We start from the raw sequence: 19,352 nt of genomic DNA on the forward strand, positions 1-19,352 counted from the left end.
ATTTCATATTTTATATTAGCCATTGTGGAGCATCAATTACCTGTTTTGTGGATCAGTTCTGGTTAGAACCAATCCAATTGTAAGAATGTAGTATATCGCAAATGTAATTTTTATATTTACACACATATATATACATTGTGACAGGAAGTCAGGTAAATCTGTGGATGTAGTCACAGACAGGAGATACATTTCCACCTGGTTTAGAAAATTCACCAATTACTATAGGGTGTCGGCTGCAAAGGCAGCAGGAAGGTGTAAATAAGTTGAAAGACCTTCAGCTGTTCGGAATGAGGAAGTTAAGGCCTCTATAATTTGTCCAAAGGAAGTCTATTGATTGCTGCCTCCTGACGCTGTGTGAGCTGGGGAGAGGAGGACATTCAGATGTGTGCCTCCCGACGCTGTGTGAAGCATGGGAGAAGGATTGCTGCCTCCTGACGCTGTGTGAGCTGGGGAGAGGAGGACAGTCAGATGTGTGCCCCCTGAAGCTGTGTGAGCATGGGGAAGACCTCCTGGAGCGATGTGCGCTGAGGAGGGTAAAAAGTGTGAAGACTTCTCAAGGTGAGAAAATGAACTATTTCTATGTGAAGAGTGTGAAGAGAAAAACCAATGGATGTTTCTATGTGAAAGGAAAGACCAATGAACATTTGCTGGGTGAAGAGAAAAGGGACATTCTCGATGTGAAGAGATAATAAATGGACTATTGATAGTCTGCTGTATGATCAGCCAAGTCTGCCCAACAGTAGGTTGGGGACAGACTTCCGTAGCTAGGTTCCTGTATGTGAGAAGGTAGCCGCCCACAGTGGCAAGGATTTATTTTGTGTTTTATTTTTATTTTGATGTTTTTGAGGCTTGCACTTGTGTGAAGAAAATTGCAAGAATAAACCTTAAACTGTTGTTTGCAACCACTTCTCGGCTATCTCCCTGTGTAACGAATCCCCCCAAGGGGTCATCCATGCCCGCCACCGAGCTAGTCCCCTCACAATATATATATATATATATATATATATATACGGACAAGGTACATTTGTCCATTTACACATTAGAAGGGAGGTCATCAACACAGAAATGACAGGCTATTCCTATGTTAATTCTAAAAAGGGTAATTGACCAAATGGGCAATAGTTTACTCTTCTGGGTAAAGGGGGTTGTAAACACCACAGCTGGCCTTAACTGGTGTTTTCATCTTGATTAACAACAAGATCAAAAGTATTTGGTCAGTTAATCAGGAACCCCTTCCAGTTCAGACACTGGTATATCAGGGGAAGTTTTTAGCTGTTAAAATTTATTCATCATTATTATGGAAGCACAGGTCTAGATAATAACACACATTACTTCATGCATGAAAGCTTCCTAGGTGCATATTATAAGTTGGACATATATGCTGGAGGATGTAGTGTCTCTATGCTTGCTATGACATGAATGACGAATGTAACTCTGAGGCCCCGTTCACACTGGGGCGATCCGACTTCCCGGGGCGACCTCACAGGTCGCGGCACGCTGCTCGCACCGCGACCTCGGAGCAGCCGGCACGGACTTCATAACATTAAAGTCAATGCAGGTCGCTCCAGGTCACCCCAAAGAAGCTCTGGACCCTTTTTCTAAGTCGGAGCAACTTGTGTCACTCCTATTAGAATGGGTCCACAGCTTCTCTATGCCAGGCGACCTACGGCGACCTGTCAGGCGACCAGGTCGCCTGACAGGTCGCCCCAGTGTGAACGGGGGCTCAAGGGTGCTGTTCATTGTATATTTACAAATACTCTGTGGATTCTGTCATCTGTTGCAAGTACCTTATGTATGAAATCCAATAAATGTCACTCTCTTGGAAAGGACCATGTTGCTGCAGAGATTTGTTTTACATTTAGGTTTCCTAAAATGGGAATACTCTGGAAGAGTAATAAGGCTAGCACAGGGGCCAGAACCTTGTTAAACACTTGAGGTGAACATAGTAGGCCAAATGGTAGACCTACAAACTGGAAGTGTTGAGTGGACGCACTAGAAAGATGAGGATATGCATCCTTGATTTCAACCAATGCTACAAAGTCACCCTTTATATTTTATCTGAGCAATAAAACGTATTTGTATCTTATTTTATCATTTGTCTTTGTCCTTTATTGACAATTTTTAATAAATAAAGGGGTGCGGTTGCCATACAAATTAGTAACGTGTGTCACATTCATTACACCAAATAATATACACATCTGCAGGAATGTCAGAGAATGGAATGGAGTCCTCCATTCACTTTGAATGTGTAGATGGGAGAATCGAAAAAATACTAAACCATGTATGGCTAGCTTTAGCTTTAGTGGGTCGTGAGTTGGAGCATCCTGATGCTACAGGACCGATGATTCCCTTGTGCTTGGGATCTGATATCTTTTACTGTATTAACAGAACAACTAGAAGAAAACACCAGGTAAAAACCTTGCTTAACTCCCAACCATTTGTTTAAGCAGAATCTGTTAAAGGCCAGAGGTGACTAGGTAGCAAAGACTAGTGTAGGGAGAGGAACCCTATTAGCCAGAAACAGAGGATTCGTGTTAGGAAGAGGTTCCAGTGTGAGAAGGGAAATAGTAGGGAATACCGCTGCACAAACCACATAGCCACCAGTGTCTATAGCTCCAGCCACTTCCTGCTCCAGCATGCCCAAGCCGCTGCTACTACCTGTTCCAAGCCAGCAGAGCTACTACATTTATCAGCCGAGCTACTACATTTGTCAGTCGTAACCCCTCCAGCAAATGCATTCCAATGATGTAGACTGTAACTGTACTGTGACCTTCTGTTCCTGAGGATATACCACTGTGACGAAGGGCTGTATTCTCTTAGTACTGGCTGGCCTAGTGCTTATTTACTCCTGTGCCATTTTTTTTAAAATGAAGCCTAAAGTGGCTGCACTAAAACTAAACACTGTAATTGAACAAAGAAAGTGCACTTAGAGTATTTCTCTGGTCCACCTCCCAAATGAGGTAGGACCTCTTCCCTGACCCACCGAGGTGTGAGGCTCATCACAGGAGTAAGGCACACTCAGGGTAACCTAGCCAAAAGGCGTGATGGACCCCTCACCTCATGATCAGCTGAAGCCAATCACCAAGTACTAGATGAGGATCTCTTCCAAAGAGAGACTCCCCAAGGTAGGGAAGGAAGGAATCTAATGGTCACACATTCCCCCTTAGACTTTAGAGTAGGCCAGTGGACCCACACCCTCCATCCAGAGTGAAAAGTCAACACAAACTCCTGTGCCATTAAGGATTGTGATTAGCACCCTGCTGAGAACTGTGCTGTGACTGAGTGTAGTGGCAATTATACCAGTTAGGGTCCTTTCACACGGTGCGCTGTCCGACGAGGTCCATTCTGCTCAGCGGGGGATCGATCTGCCAATCCCCGCTGAGCAGGCGGATGACAGCTCCGTCTCCGCTCTGTGTGCACAGACAGAGCTGTCAGATCCCGGCTGTCCTCTATGGGGAGATCAGATGAGGACGGACCGCCAGTCTGTTCTCATCCGATCCCATCCAAACCGATCCGCCAGACGGATGGAACATAGGGTTTCCATCCGTCCGAATTTCACGCACAGGATCGGATCGGAGAGCAGTGGGTGTCAGCGGACATGTCTCTGCTGACATCCGCTGCCCCATAGGGATGCATGGAGCATCCGATCAGGCCCGCCTGAAAAACTTACATGCGGATCGGATCGCCCGTGTGAAAGGATCTTAATGCAAGTGTTACTGAGTCTGTTATGGCAGTGTTCCACACCTGATGTCAAAGATTAATCCTATGGCTAGCATGTGTGTCCTTCAAGCAACCTTGGTATTTTCTAACCTGAATTTTCTAAATACAATAACTATTAACCCTTTGTGTACCCTGTGGGGTTGATTGACTAAAACTGGAGTATGCAAAATCTGGTGCAGCTCTACATGGAAACTAATCAACCTCCACATTTTATTGTCAAAGCTTAATTGAACAAGCAGAAGTTATAAGCTGATTGGCTACTATGCACAGCTTTTTGTGGAACTGGATGAAGTGAGGCAGATTTTATAAGGTAAAGTAATTAGCTGTCTTTTAACAACTTACAGTATGTTTATATTAGATAAATTATATATATATATATATATATATATATATATATATATATACACTGTATATACATTTATTTTGATTATTATTATTATTTTGACTTATTATTATTTTTTTTCTTAGTTTTTTTTCTTTTAGCATTTTTTTTTTTTTACCAAACTTTGTATAGCAGGTGATAAAAATATCTATGAAACTTTACCTGTTGGTTGAGGTGGTCCATAGGCTGGAGGGGGTGGATAAGCAGCTCCTACACCTTCACAAATAAATTGAATATGTATAGTAAGTTTACACATGAATTTAAAGCATTATTATAGAAATCAAGTTAGTCTGCTAATTTTAACAGTAGTTGTTCATGTACACCAACATTGCAAAATTCAAATATCTTGTCTCACGCACTTTGGACATTTTGCCTTTTCTCCTGGCAGCAGTGTTTTGGCAGAAAACATGCTTGACGCTTGTCAATGTGTGTTACGCATTAAGGAGCGACAAGAGCTTGGGCATTAGTTCATTTCATTGACCAGAATAATAATTTATTCTGGGTATAGAAATTAATTAATGCTCAAGTGCTAAACGTGGATTTAGATGCGTTTACACATGTCAATGTTTTGAAAAAAACACTGCCAGCGCATCCAGGAGCAGCAACGTTTTATCAGAAAAAAAAACATTGATGCGTCTAAATGCATCTAAACACACGTTAATATACAGTATGAGGCCTTAATGTTCATAACAAAATCTGTATACTTTTTACAACAAACAAGAAAAATGTGAGTTTATTATGCAATATATTTTCCAGTGTCCCTAGTCATAGTCTGTAGTTAAGCTGTTTAAATGTTCTATTCTAAACTGTGAATTATGTGTCAGATTGATGACACTGAAATAAATATTTTATTTATATTTTATTTTATATATTTTTTTTTAATAAATCTATTGACATAGCACTGCCAATTTTTCTATATCACTTTGCCCAGAACACTGTTGCATTCACTAAGTCCTGGGCAAGATATCAAATAATAAGGACTCAGAGGGTAATGTAACTTTTACACTGTTTAGGTTGTCCTTTATTGAAACAGATACTATAGGACTGATTCATCTAGGTTGTTTGTTTCATAATAAAAATGGAAAATTGTTTAGTATTATCACATAGATAACATCAATTGATTTTATAGAAGATTCAGGCAAAAAAAATAAGCATTACATAACTCTTGCTGGAAAAATCTGTATCAATAAACATAATCAAAAAGATTATATCTGTTAACAACTGCCTGAGGCTGGTCTTGTGACTGCACACTCAATTCTCCTTTTTGCCATTAAATGGAATATATATATATATATATATATATATATATATATATATATATATTGGTTTTTGTATGCATTTTCTTTATTTATTATGGTCAGATCTAACACAATATAATGTTCATTTTTTTCTAGCCAGGTTTCTCCTAAATAACCAACTAAGCCTGTGAAGAGAATAATGGGGAGCTTGTGTTCCCTGTTTTCTAAAATCTAATTTCTCTAGCGCTCATCGACAGACGTAGTCCTCGGTGATACACCACCTTCGGGTTATGTTACCTCCGCAGGAGCAGGACTAGACAGGAAATTAAAAAGCTCTGGCCACACCCTAGGGGCAGTCCCAGAGGGTATATCCTCTCTCTCTCTGCCTCAGCAAATCAGTTATTTTCTGTCTAGTTAGGAGTAAGGACCTAGACACCTTGCTGGGATCTTAGGTCCTGGCAAGAATTTTTTCTTAAAGGATTTTTTTAGACAGCTTTTTCTCCAGTGTTCCTGTGAGATCTTCAAGCAAGAAGCTGAACTGGGCGACGGGCTGGATGTTGAGATCCGGTGGTCACCCCAGTTCAGCCTACGAGCGCGTGCAGGCCATAGCTCCGCGCTGGGTCGGCCGCGACAAAGTCCCATTAAAAGGACTGAACCCGCGAGTTAAACGTCTCGCTGAAACGCCAAAGACCATGAGTCACGGCGTTCGTATCGGTCGACAGCCCTCCCGCCCCGGTGGAGAGGGGTACTGTCAGGAGTTGGTGCCCGCCTGGTTCCGGTATGGTGAGTAGTATGTTCCCCCTTTCCCTCTGACGGGTTTTGTGGTGAACGCGGGCCCCTCTCGGTATGGTAAGAAAGAGTCCTTTCTATCCTATAACATGTCACAGATCCTCCTACTTTGAGTGTGATTTTTTGTGTACAAAAAGCCAGGAGGCTTGGTTTGGGAGCTAACAATCTATTGTATACATGTTTAAAAGATGTAATCTGTGGCATTCTGGGAATCTTATGGGTTAAGTATAAGCTACCTACCAGTCAGAAGCCACGGACATGTAGACTGCCTTCCAAATCAGATCTCCAGCTATTAGCAGGCCTCCCGAACGGCCATGCGGTCCGCCAGGGGCCGATACCGCCAACCACGCCATATCCCCAGGCAGAGACAGTGTTGTGTGCAGCACACCGACATTCAGCAGGCCGCCGCCATTTTTTCTTGCAGGATCGCACGAGCCGCCATTTTGGCGTAGCCTCGTGTCTCCAGCATGGGGGCGGCCATGTTTGAGGTGATCCTACACCTCGTGGAGCTTGGGGGAGGCGCCGGAAGGCGTGCAGAGGGGCGGAGCCGCCTCCTTTCTTCCTGGGCAGCCAGCCAAAAGACTTCCTGTTTGTCAAGACAGCGCTGTAAGCTGTTGCAGTTTAACTCTGAGCATCAAGTGGTGAGCCTGGGGGTCTATCTCTCTCTCTCTCGATCGATAGGGATCCCTAAGCAGGTAACACTAAGGGGCTTTTTTGTGGCGCTGGGGGTAAAAAAAAAAAAAAAAAAAAAAAAAAAAAAGTTTTTTTCTTTACTTTTGAATTACATTATCCAGGAAGTAACTGGAGTTATTATGGACCCTGCCACACATATTCCCCCACCTGTTTCCCTCGAGGGGGCCTCGGGACCCGCCGGTGCACAGAGTATAGAGTCATTTACAGCAATTTTGGAGTCTATGGTGGCTCGGGTGGAGGCGGCCTGTCAGGGACGGGGGTCAAGGAAGCGACCCCCGCCTACCCCTATACCATCTGACACCTCTGACTCAGATTCAAAGATGGTCACGGCAGTTGCAGGTTCCTCTGCAAGGGCTGTTATCCCAGGTAAAGCCCCCTCAGACAGTGAGGAGGACGCTTCTTCTCTTGCTATAATTCAGGAAGAAGCATTGGTGGACGCACTAGTTGTGGCTTTTCCTGTACCTAAATGTTTTGGTAATCAGATTAAAGGAGAATGGGAGCATTCTAAACGTACCTTTACTATTTCCAAGCGTATTGCTAGACGCTATCCGTTTGAGGAATCCATCATTAAGAAATGGACGGTACCACCAGTCGTGGATCCGCCTATTTCCAGGCTGAATAAAGCCACGGTTATTCCAGTGGAGGACACTTCGTCCTTTAAGGATCCGGTGGATCGAAAGATAGAAGCAGAGTCCCGCACTATCTTTTCTCTGATAGGGTCAGCATTTAGACCAGTAATCGTTATTGGTCTAGTTTCCCAGACACTTACGGAATGGGCGAAGATGGTACGCCAAGATCTTAGGGGAAAAGATATTCCCCAGGAGACATCTGATTTGATGGAACAGATCATACAAGGGCTACGGTTTATCTGTGACGCAGCCTTGGACACTACTCCCCTATTAGGGCATGCATCTAAGTTAGCAGTGATCCTCAGACGTGTGCTGTGGTTAATGCTGGTCAGCTGACCTAGGTTCCAAAAAGACCTTGACCAATCTCCCCTTTCAGGGGAATCGTCTATTTGGAGCCAACCTAGATGAAATCATTAAGGATGCCACTGGGGGCAAGAGCACTTTTTTGCCACAGGCTGCAAAAGCTAAGGGACCTCGCAACAAGCGAGGACCTTTCTTTACCGCCCATAAAGGGCGCCCGGCTGGTACTAGCGGGAAAGGCAAGACTCCTCCAGGAGGGTTCAAGAAGGGGACCAACCCAGCCAAACCCGAAGCAAAGGAGTACACAGCCTGAAGGTGCGCCCCCACCCGGTTTCAGGGTGGGGGGACGTTTTCACCGGTATTCAGGACATTAGATCGAGCATCAACCACTACTACCGGTGCGATTCTTCCCTTCCAACATTTAAGTACCACAGGAAGCGGTAGTTACCGTTCCCTGAAAAGATCTTTTCCTTTACCTTTTCCTAAGATTAGTCCCGATACCTCACAGGAATCGGATCTGGTTGACCAGATAGGCCAAGCAGCCTCTAGTCGGGTGACTTCGGTCCCTGAGGTTCAACCAGAAAAGATCACTTTTCCTGATAACTATCAGGTATCTGATAAATGTGTGGGAACAGAAAACGACCAGACTTTCTCGGATGGTCGGGGCCAGATAGCTCTAGGGACGCCTGGTTCAGATCCAATCAGCGCCAGTGGTCCTAGAAATTCTAGGCTGGCCTCCTCAAGCCGGCCTGGCCGACTTGGACATGTTAGTCGCAGACGTTCCGTGGGAACTTCGTCTCAGGGAGTGTCTGTGGTCTCAAGGACCAATTTACCTTCGTGCTTTACAGTCGCTGGTTTTAATGGCCTGGCCATTGAGACCCAAGTACTGAAGGACAGAGGTTTGTCTACTTCAGTCATTCCTACCCTTATTAAAGCAAGGAAAGCGACTTCCAGCAAAGTCTATTATCACACATGGAAGACTTATATTGCGTGGTGCGAATCTTTAGGATTTCCTCCACGTACCTATTCGGTGACTCGAATATTGGTTTTTTTGCAACAAGGGGTTGAGCAGAAGCTAGCCTTGAGCACCATCAAGGGTCAAGTTTCAGCATTAGCAATCTTCTTTCAGAAGCCTTTAGCTACCAAATCCTTGGTGCGGAATTTCATCCAGGGGGTGCGGCACCTGGCTCCTCCAGTCCGCGCGCCCTTACCGCCCTGGGATCTTAATTTGGTTTTGTCGGTTCTTCAGAAACCTCCTTTTGAAAACATCAGGGAGATTCCCTTGCTTACTCTATCCCAGAAGGTGACCTTCTTGGTGGCTATTACTTCTGCTCGCAGGGTGTCAGAACTGGCTGCATTATCATGCCAGTCACCATACCTAGTGATTCATAGGGATAAGGTAGTACTTCATCCTAAGCCATCTTTTCTTCCCAAGGTGGTTTCAGATTTTCATCTGAATGAAGATATTGTACTACCTTCCTTGTGTCCTCAGCCCAAGCATCATCGGGAACATGCGTTGCATTCCTTAGATGTGGTTCGGGCAATCAGGGTATACCTGAAAGCTACGGAATCATTCCGTAAGACGGATTCACTTTTTGTGATCACGGATGGCCCCAGAAAGGGTTTGCCTGCATCTGCCGCGACCATTGCCAAATGGATTAGACAAACGGTGGTACAGGCTTATTCTATTAAGGGTCAGAGTCCTCCGTTCCCTGTTAGGGCGCACTCCACTCGAGCGCTCAGTACTTCCTGGGCCTTTCGCCATCAGGCGTCAGTGGTCCAGGTATGTAAGGCGGCCACCTGGTCGTCGGTACATACCTTTACAAAATTCTATAAAATTGATGTAACGGCATCGGCGGATGCCTCATTTGGCCGCAAGGTTTTGCAGGCCGCAATTTGAGGAGACCGGTGGTCTACCTCGAGGGATTTTTTCTGTTTGAAAAAAAAAAAAAAAAAAAATTGTTTTCTCTTTTTTTTGGTTGAGTCTCATCATTAAGGATGAGCATTGTAAACTTCTAGTTGGCACCGGTTGGGCCTTCTAGATTGGGATTTGATTTCCATTTTCCCGCCCCTCAGTTGTGATACTGCTCTGGGACGTCCCGAAGGTGGTGTATCACCGAGGACTACGTCTGTCGATGAGCGCTAGAGAAAAATGGATTTTTGTAAAATCTTACCGTAAAATCCTTTTCTCTTAGCTCATCGACAGACGTAGTCCCCGCCCCTCTGTTTTGGAGTTGGGTTGGGTTAAATTCTCTAAGCACTGCTTTTTCACATAACTGATTTGCTGAGGCAGAGAGAGAGAGGATATACCCTCTGGGACTGCCCCTAGGGTGTGGCCAGAGCTTTTTAATTTCCTGTCTAGTCCTGCTCCTGCGGAGGTAACATAACCCGAAGGTGGTGTATCACCGAGGACTACGTCTGTCGATGAGCTAAGAGAAAAGGATTTTACGGTAAGATTTTACAAAAATCCATTTTTTCAATGTGAGAGAAAATTAACCCTTGTAGTGTATACCCCATTACAGACATTTACTGCATTCCAGTCAAATTAATTATATGCTTGAGTTGGGTAAAATGTTATGCAAGTGCAAAATAGAATTCAACCTGACACTAGAGAAATGGATAGCCATAAATTATATGGAAACGTTGAATCGTGTGAACAATGAAAAGTGATCTTATTATTTCTTTGTTCACTATTTTTAAATTCAAGCCCAGGATTTTTAGCACAGATTATTATACTTAGTGTGCAATAGACTGGCCATAGGCAGACATTCCCTTAGAATAACGGTCAGATGGACAGAAGTAGCCTGTGCATTATAAATATCTTCCTTCCCTCTTTCAAAAGGGCAATTATGCCAGTTCATAACAGTTTCCATACTTGATATCACTCCGTCTAATGACCCAAAACACTTAGATCTCCATTCTTAACAGGAACCACTTGCGAAGTAAAGACAAATTATTTACAACCACCCATACAGAGTAAGTGTTATCCATCATTAAAAATAAGTTTCTATATACAAACCTGGCTGTGGGTAAGATGGTGCTGATCCTGGATATCCTTTATCTGGTTCTGGCTGATACATGGTTTATCTGCCTACATGACAAAAAAGGAAACCAAATTAAAATTAGGAATTAGAAAATACCTGCAATTTTCTATTATGTATTTAAATATTCTGATACCTAGTGTTAGCAGGGGCAGTTCAAGTCCAAGTTAACGCTAATCCATGTTGAGACTTTCTGTGTTTTTTTGTCCTATTTGGTCCTAATTACTTTTTAATGATAAATGCTCCCTATTTGTGAACATTGTTTTAATGCAACTCATTAAAAGAAAAAGAGTAGCTTTTACTCTCTACATCAAAACCCTAAAGTTCTGATAGGCTGTTGAACTGTCATTCAGTTTTCTAATTACATCCCACGTGCCCCCCCACACATGACAGAAACTTGCATTTAAGTGGTTCTGAACAGATAGATGTTAGGAGCATGTGACAAGTCTTGCCTTGTCTTTGAATTGCCCCTGTTACTGAACCTAAATAATGGATTACTTTTCTGATCACCATCTGCCCTGACCTGTGTTTGGATAACTGATTACACAACTGATTGCCACCTGCTCTGACCCTCGCCTGAATATGGATTTCACTATTGATTGCTGCAACAGTTCTCAATACAAACAAATAAAATTACATATGTGATCAGTAAATGTGAAAATCTGCAACTGAATACAATCAAAAAAGTCCATATAAAGTTCACAATGGTAAGTGCACGTGGAGTAATTCAAAACAGAGAGGTGAATCTTGATACGGATATCCCATCACCAACATCAAAATAAAATTGCGCTCACCAGATGCTGTTGACCCTGAATACCATATAGCATGAGGGTCAAAAAGGCTGTTAGGATGGTATAGGATTCCTGAAATGATCTGCAACCACGGATGTCTCCCAGGTGTATATCCAGCAGGGTAGGTAGAAAGGATCACTCAAAGAAATCCAGACCCATGTGGAAATAAACCAAAGGAAACAGACATAGTGTAAAACCCAAATATCGTTGGGATCGTGCCTGTTTAGCCAGACTTGCATTTGTTTCTGCCTTTACCATTGGAAATTTTGTGAGTGTTTTTCCCCTTTTTTAATAAACTTTTTATTTGGGTTTTACACTATGTCTGTTTCCTTTGGTTTATTTCCACATGGGTCTGGATTTCTTTGAGTGATCCTTTCTACCTACCCTGCTGGATATACACCTGGGAGACATCCGTGGATTTTGGCCCATGTACACAAGATATATCTCAGCTTGCTAACTGCATCAAAGTGACCCCCCTCTGGCCAGTCATTGCTGTATTGAGCAGTTTACTACAAAGTGCTGGTTAGAGATCAAAAAAGGTAAAGATGTCTGACGTTACTATATTCTTTGATACTATGAAGATGGTGGGAAGGCCAAAAGTCACCACAGCCCATTAATTAGTCAACAATTCAAACAATAAAGAGTCAGACGTTTAAGGTGGCAATAAGAAAACATAACCATTAAAATAAAATACATTTTGATCATACAAAAATTGCTGGTTTAAAATAGTAATAATTAACCACTATACAGTAGTATACTTGTTTGCATGCAGATTCAAGGCACCTTTAGAGAGTATTACTCTTGAAACAACCACTGAGAGTAACATGTAAGGCATATTCTACAAGATTCATACTGGCTTGAAGCAATTTCCAGCTCCTCCCATATTGTTTTTTTTTTACAAAATAAAAAAATTGTACTATCAATAATAGCTTCTAAAATTGTTATCAAACAAAAAAAGATAACAAAAGTACCTCCATATAAAATATATAAAAGTGAGCCAATGAAGCTGTAATATTATAAAAATACATTATACTTCTAGAACCAGGGCCGGCGCTACCACTAAGGCAAATATGGCAGCCGCCTAGGGCGCCCGGCCGGTGGTTTCCCTACTCAGTCCCCCTCTCCCAAGTCCCGCCGCCTCCTATGCTGTGCAGTCGCCCTGGACTATCACTAAGTGTAGGTGCCGTGGCAGCATTGAGGAACAGACCTGATGTCACGTTCTCCTGAGTCCTGACAGTCTCCAGAGACCTGACAGTGACAGAACAGAGGCGGTCCGCACCTCTATGATCAGTGACAGACAGGTCACAGTCTGTGACCTGTCTGTCTCTCTCTCAGAAACTCTCTGGTGCCAGTCCAGCTTTGGAAGTGGTGATCGTCCGATTCGTCCATCCCTGGCTGGTCCCTCCCATCAGTGCCATCACTCTCATGATGAGCTCTGCTCTGCCCTTCTCCCCTCCCCAGCCACAGAGCAGAGCAGAGTCACGTGATGTGACATTCAGTGGTGCGGGCTCATTACCTGGCTGGAGGTCGTGAGTGTGTCAGCTGGAGGACTTTGAGCCTGGACTGGAGACACTGCTGAGGCAGGGTTTGTGCCTGGAGAGTGGAGACTGAGAGAGAGCCCTTGGCAGCAGAGCCCTGGTGGTGAGTGAACAGTATAGAACACAGTAAGTTTCTTTAACTGACTGTTTAGTGTGTATACTCCTCAAATGCGTGATGTCATCTCTTCCCCCCTTCCTTCCTCCTTTCCCCCCTCATCCTCCCCCATTCCTCCTCCCCCCTCATCCTCCCCCATTCCTCCTCCCCACTTCCTCACCCCCTCCTCCTCCTCCTCCACCACCCTTCTCCTTCTCTTCCCCTCCATCTCCCCCCCCCCCTCCTTCTCCCCCCTTGGTAGCAGTCATTAAAAAGATAGGGGAATACATTGGCAGGGCAAAGGAGGTGGAGTCAGGGGCGGAGCCAAGGGGCGGCACCAATGGGGTGGCAAAATTAGTTTTCCCCTAGGGTGTCAAAGATCCTTGCACCGGCCCTGCCTAGGACAATTTGTTCCTAGGGCATTACTCTTGTGACAGGGAGTATTGGATTATCTAACATGAGGCTGGGTAATTTTTAATGTTTTTAAGCTCGTGGTGAGTCTGCTAAGGAAATAGTTGCATATTTTTGATATTTATGAATAATAAAAACTGTGCATTTTACACCTTTTTCTATTGTTAAGTTATATCCTGCATTGCATAGAATTTCTAATTCATAACAAGTCTAAGAAGTGATTGACTATATCTATATTTTAGATGGAAACACGATGTCATACTTGAGTCAATTATCCAGAATATTTGGCATTTTTATATAGCTCATATATCATTGCTGGATATTACAGATTTTGCAACATATAGAAAAATGGAAACCTTCCCAAAGTATTCTTTTTGATACAGCGGAGCAGGTGTTGTAATTGAGAGGTTTCTCCCTACATAGAACTATAACTTTGGGTGTCTCCTACATGGGACAGTGGTCTCCGGGACAACAGATGGGCGCATGGAAAGCAGTGAGACCTGACAGAGGTGCTAACCCTTCCCTAATCCGTGCAAACCTAGAAACCAACATTTTGTTTAGAGTTAAGCTGGCCATAGTTAATTTCTTGTTTTGAATCCCCCCCCCCCCCCCGCCAAATTATTGTATTCTAACAGCAGTATTTTCTGCTTTCCTACTGTCAGAATACACTTTACAGTGGCTGCAGCTGTTTCCAACATTCTTGTTCGACAGAAGTTGATATAAATATCGAGACTTCTGTTGAGCAGGTATGGCTACACATGGATCAAATTTTGACCAGTCCCTGCTGAACCAGCTAATTAATAATCCATTTATGGTCAGCTTTACATAGTTACATAGTTAGTGAGGTTAAAAAAAAAGACACCAGTCCACCTACTGTAGTTCAACCAACGCTACACACTGTAAAAGAGTTGGAGATGATATGAGGGAATGTTTATATAGGTGGCATAGCTATGGCTTAATTCCACTATGGTTTTCCTAAAAAAACAATATTTTGTCAAAGCCACAGGTAAAACTATTCTTGAAAACACTCCTATTCCCTTTAGTGTGTCATGCACACAGCATACAGCAATACGCTTGATAAGATGTTGCTATGTGTATATTCCTTCTTCCACATGTTCCTCATAAGATTTATTGTAAAAGAAATAACTATGCAGCAAAAGGAATTGAATTTAGTTGACATTTTCGGAAAGGTGATACAAACAGATGGGTAAAATGAACACAAAGAAACCCACAGTCCTTTTGAAACAATAGAGTCATTTTACAGAATCACACTTAGTTGCCAAGATCACAACACTGCAAGAACAATAGTTTCACGCTTCGCCACCCCTATTCTTCTTTATAAGTAAGGCAGAATTTCTTATTAAGCCTAGTACACACCATTCGTTTTTCTGGTAGGAGCTGCTGTACTAACAATCTTATGTTTGCACAGTGATCTTCCCTGTTGTGCTATTGTGTTCTGACAGGGTCCCCCTGCCAGAACACTCTGGTCAGCGCTGATCTGAAGCCGGTCGGCTGCTGGTTTTCCAGCATGCTCTTTCGACAGAAGGACCTGCTGCCATACACACAGGCTGAATGTTGGCCGTTTTTTTTTTTGAACCGGCCAATGTTGCCCGACATTCGGTCCATATGTACTAGGCTTTAGAGAATACATATATAAGCAGACAAAAATACTACTGTTCACATCTGCCAATTAGAGTGAAAACAAATCCATATAATCACAAGTATAATACAATGTATAATACAGTGTTGTCCAAATGGCTTTTTAAAACTGTGATAATAAAATATGCGAGACCAAGTTAGTATCAGAGGAAAATAAGCCAATTGACACATCAGATGGAAGCACTGCCTAACAACAGCAGTCTGAATGCTACAAGCAGCAAGCAGAATATGGCCTCTTGAGCCCTTTTAAAGATGTATGGACCCATCAGGAAGTGTAAACTTGGCTAAGTCCTTCCATCGGCACAATTTACCTGAATGGACAATAGGACAGATATGCTCATGTAAGAGCACAGGAAAGGAGCTTGGAGTATAGAAAAAAACTGAGAATATAGGAAAAACCAGGAGAGGGAGAAGGCATAGTAGCAACAATCAGACAACAGGACAAGAGAAAACAACAAAAGATTAAACAGGAGGATGCAGCCTGGTGACATCTTTAGCACCCTAGCACCCAATATACTTGGCTGTGCCATAGATTGAGAGGCAGACTGGTACTGACCATTCTGACATGCTCATTGTGACAATAACATTTTATTATTTTACAATTTGTTTACAAAAGAGTGAACAACGTTTAAAGTAGTCCTTTGTCTTCTTTGTTTCATGGTGAGATCCCCTCTACAATGAGAATCTCCATGCAGTGACCTCCATTCCTTCTTCTTGCTGCTCCACTCGCAGCTCTATCTAGTAACCAATATGTGGTATATTTTTTCACTGAGATTTTGCAGAAAACTATGCCGAATCTCAGCCACAATATTGAATTGATGATACAGGAGTTAATCTATTAAAAAATATACAGGGAAATGTAGTTTAGTTTGCACAAATGTTTCTGACATTCTTGCAACAAATGCTACAAATAGACCTGGGGCATCAGGTAGGAAACCCGGGATGTTGCCCCTGGTGCCAAGGTCTAGCAGTGCCTATGACATTTCCTTTATCCAAAATACAAATTTTGGGTTGAGTTGGGCTTTAAAAAGCATGATTTGTGCTTGCCCATTATTGAATGAATGATTGAAGTGAATATAGCTTGACCTGTTTAATAAGCTTAGTGAGAATTCAACATATACTAAATACTAGGGGGGTCAAAACAACAACATGATACAAAACATCTTAGAGATATATATATATATATATATATATATATATATATATATATATATATATATATATATATATATATATATATACATATATATATATATATATATATACAAATATCTCCCCAGGCCTAATTGACATCTATTTCTGACATTGCGTGTAAAAATGCAGAATATGGCTATGAAAAGCAAACTAAGGAGTTAGCAATTGCCACGAAAGATAAGATTATAAGATTTATCCTGATGTCGACACTCCCAAAAGTATTTTACATACAAGATCTGCTAGAAAAAAACTGCCGTTTTAAATTTTATCTATGCTTAAATCATAAAGATGTAACTCATTCACCAATAAACCAAGATAGTGACATTCCTGACATTCCTGCAATATTTCATACTTAGTCTACAGACATGACAGAAGGAAATGAATACTTAAACTGAAAGGAAACCCTCCTATCGTTTTCAGCCAAGAAAGCTGCCATCTTGGCCTCTGTTTAACCACTTCAGCTTCAGAAGGTTTTACCCCCTTAATGGCCAGGCCATTTTCTGTGATTCAGCACTGCGTTACTTTAACGAAAAATTGCACGGTCGTGCGACGCTGTACCCTAATGCAATTGATGTCTTTTCCGCACAATTAGAGCTTTCTTTTGGTGGTATTTGATTGCCTCTGCGGTTTTTAGATTTTAGGCTATAAAAAAATAGCGGCAATTTTGAAAAAAACACAATATTTTTACTTTCTGCTATAAAACATTCCCAATAAAAAAAAATTAAAAATCACATTTTTTTTTATCAGTTCAGGCCAATTTGTGTTCTGCTACATATTTTTGGTAAAAAAAAATCCCAAAAAGCGTATTTTAATTGGTTTGCGCAAAAGTTATAGCATTTACAAACTACGGGATAGATTTTTGGACTTTTTATTTTTTGTTTTTATTAGTAATGGCGGTGATCAGGGATTTTTAGCGGGACCGCGACATTGCAGCAGACAGATCGGACCCCTAACTGACATTTTTGACACTTTATGGGGACCAGTGACATCAATACAGTAATCAGTGCTAAATATTATGCACTGTTACTGTATAAATGACACTGGCAGGGAAGGAGTTAACACTGGGGGGGGGGATTAAGGGGTTAATGTATGCCTAATAATGCTTACTGACTGTGGGGGGGGCTCTGTGACAGGCACAGAGAGATTGGGGTTTCAGCTTAGCTGAAGCTCCGGATCTCTCTCTGCCTGTGTGACAGAAGACCCAAAGACAGAAGTACTATTCATATGATTACATTTTATATTCACTAGTTATATATTTATTAATTTTGTTTGCTATCACTTCGATCTTACAGATATTGATTGCGCAACACCATTATTGCACTTAGAAGACCGCCTGCTTTGTTTACATAAGCAAGCGGGTCTTCTGTCAGTTTCTGTGACGATCTTGGGAGGTCGCCGCTCCTCCCACGGTCTGACTCCCGCTGTGTCTAATTTGTTAATCTTCAACTGCCATGATGCTCCACATGTGATTAGGTAGGACACCAGCCAATTGGATGGTTTGACAGTTTGGTTGAGAGCACATCCAATGTGAGAACTACGTTCCTGGCATGTGCCGGAAATTTAACTTTTCTTTTGTTTAAACTGTTAAATCTATGGATTTACTTCTAATTTAATAAAGGTTTGCGTGACAATGAGAAGAGTGGGTGGTGAAAGAACTTCTCTCTGGTAGCAAGCTTGCACTGGGGCCAAGAACCTTTATTAAAACAACACACTCCACCATCTAGTGTTCTACTCTCTCTCCCAAAAATAGCAGGTGGGCGGGTCTGGGTTCAGTTGTCTGTCCTCAGGTGGAAGAGGAAAACAGGGCTTAAAGATGGTAGACCTGCAGTCAGGGCCGCCATCAGGGGGGTACGGGCAGTAGCAAATGGAAGAGCACAAAAAGCCGCACAACCGGTTGGAGATGCAAAAGATAAAATCCAAATTTTATTGTAGACAAAAATATAAAATCATCCAAAATGAGACCATGACAGTCAGAGACATGGGGGGGAAAAAGAAAAACACGGTGGTTGACACGTTTCACGGAGTCTTCCGCTTAGTCGTAACCATGCTTATACAATACAAAACACTGCTATATATAGAGGAAAAGACATTTCAGTTCAATTGACATGTACCTCCCAGATTGTGCTTGATTGAGCCCACACAGCTGCAGATAATAAATCCCAATTAAGGGCACCCAAAGAACCAGCAGGAATTGTATGTTTGTTTCTGTTTCACCTTTATCCATGCACAAAATTTTTTTTTTTATTTATTATTTTTTTATCCCCTTCCCCCCCCCCCCTTTTTTCTTTTTTTCTTTTTTTTTTTTCTTTTTTTCTTCTTTTTCTTTTTCTTTCTTTTCTTTTTTTCTTTTTTCCTTTTTCTTTCTTTCTTTCTTTTTTTTTCGTTTTTGGTTTTCACCAGTTTTTATCCTTTTCTTTTATATATACTTTTTCTTTAATACTTTTATTGCACAAGATACATAGTTTTGTTTTTTGTGTTTACATGTATAGAAGTTTTTGCTATGTGCATGGATAAAGGTGAAACAGAAACAAACATACAATTCCTGCTGGTTCTTTGGGTGCCCTTAATTGGGATTTATTATCTGCAGCTGTGTGGGCTCAATCAAGCACAATCTGGAAGGTACATGTCAATTGAACTGAAATGTCTTTTCCTCTATATATAGCAATGTTTTGTATTGTATAAGCATGGTTACGACTAAGCGGAAGACTCCGTGAAACGCGTCAACCGCCGTGTTTTTCTTTTTCCCCCCATGTCTCCGACTGTCATGGTCTCATTTTGGATGATTTTATCTTTTTGTCTACAATAAAATTTGGATTTTATCTTTTGCATCTCCAACCGATTGTGCGGCTTTTTGTGCTCTTCCATTTGCTGCT

At 42.1% G+C, this 19,352-nt stretch overlaps 1 protein-coding gene across 1 annotated transcript in view; it reads right to left on the reverse strand.

Annotated features, from left to right (window-relative positions):
• Positions 1 to 19,352, reverse strand: part of LOC309557429 (LITAF domain-containing protein-like) — a 99,702-nt gene that overhangs the window by 22,163 nt on the left and 58,187 nt on the right. Inside the window, exons 2-3 of the mRNA XM_082260147.1 lie at positions 10,771 to 10,842; positions 4,265 to 4,318 (exon numbers count right to left, since the gene is read on the reverse strand). Of these exons, the coding sequence (XP_082116273.1) occupies positions 4,265 to 4,318; positions 10,771 to 10,831 (115 nt within the window). The 5' untranslated portion in view covers positions 10,832 to 10,842. The remainder of the gene's footprint in view (positions 1 to 4,264; positions 4,319 to 10,770; positions 10,843 to 19,352) is intronic.

Source organism: Pelophylax lessonae, assembly GCF_965119305.1.
Source record: "Pelophylax lessonae genome assembly, chromosome: 6".
NCBI classification, from domain to species: domain Eukaryota; kingdom Metazoa; phylum Chordata; class Amphibia; order Anura; family Ranidae; genus Pelophylax; species Pelophylax lessonae.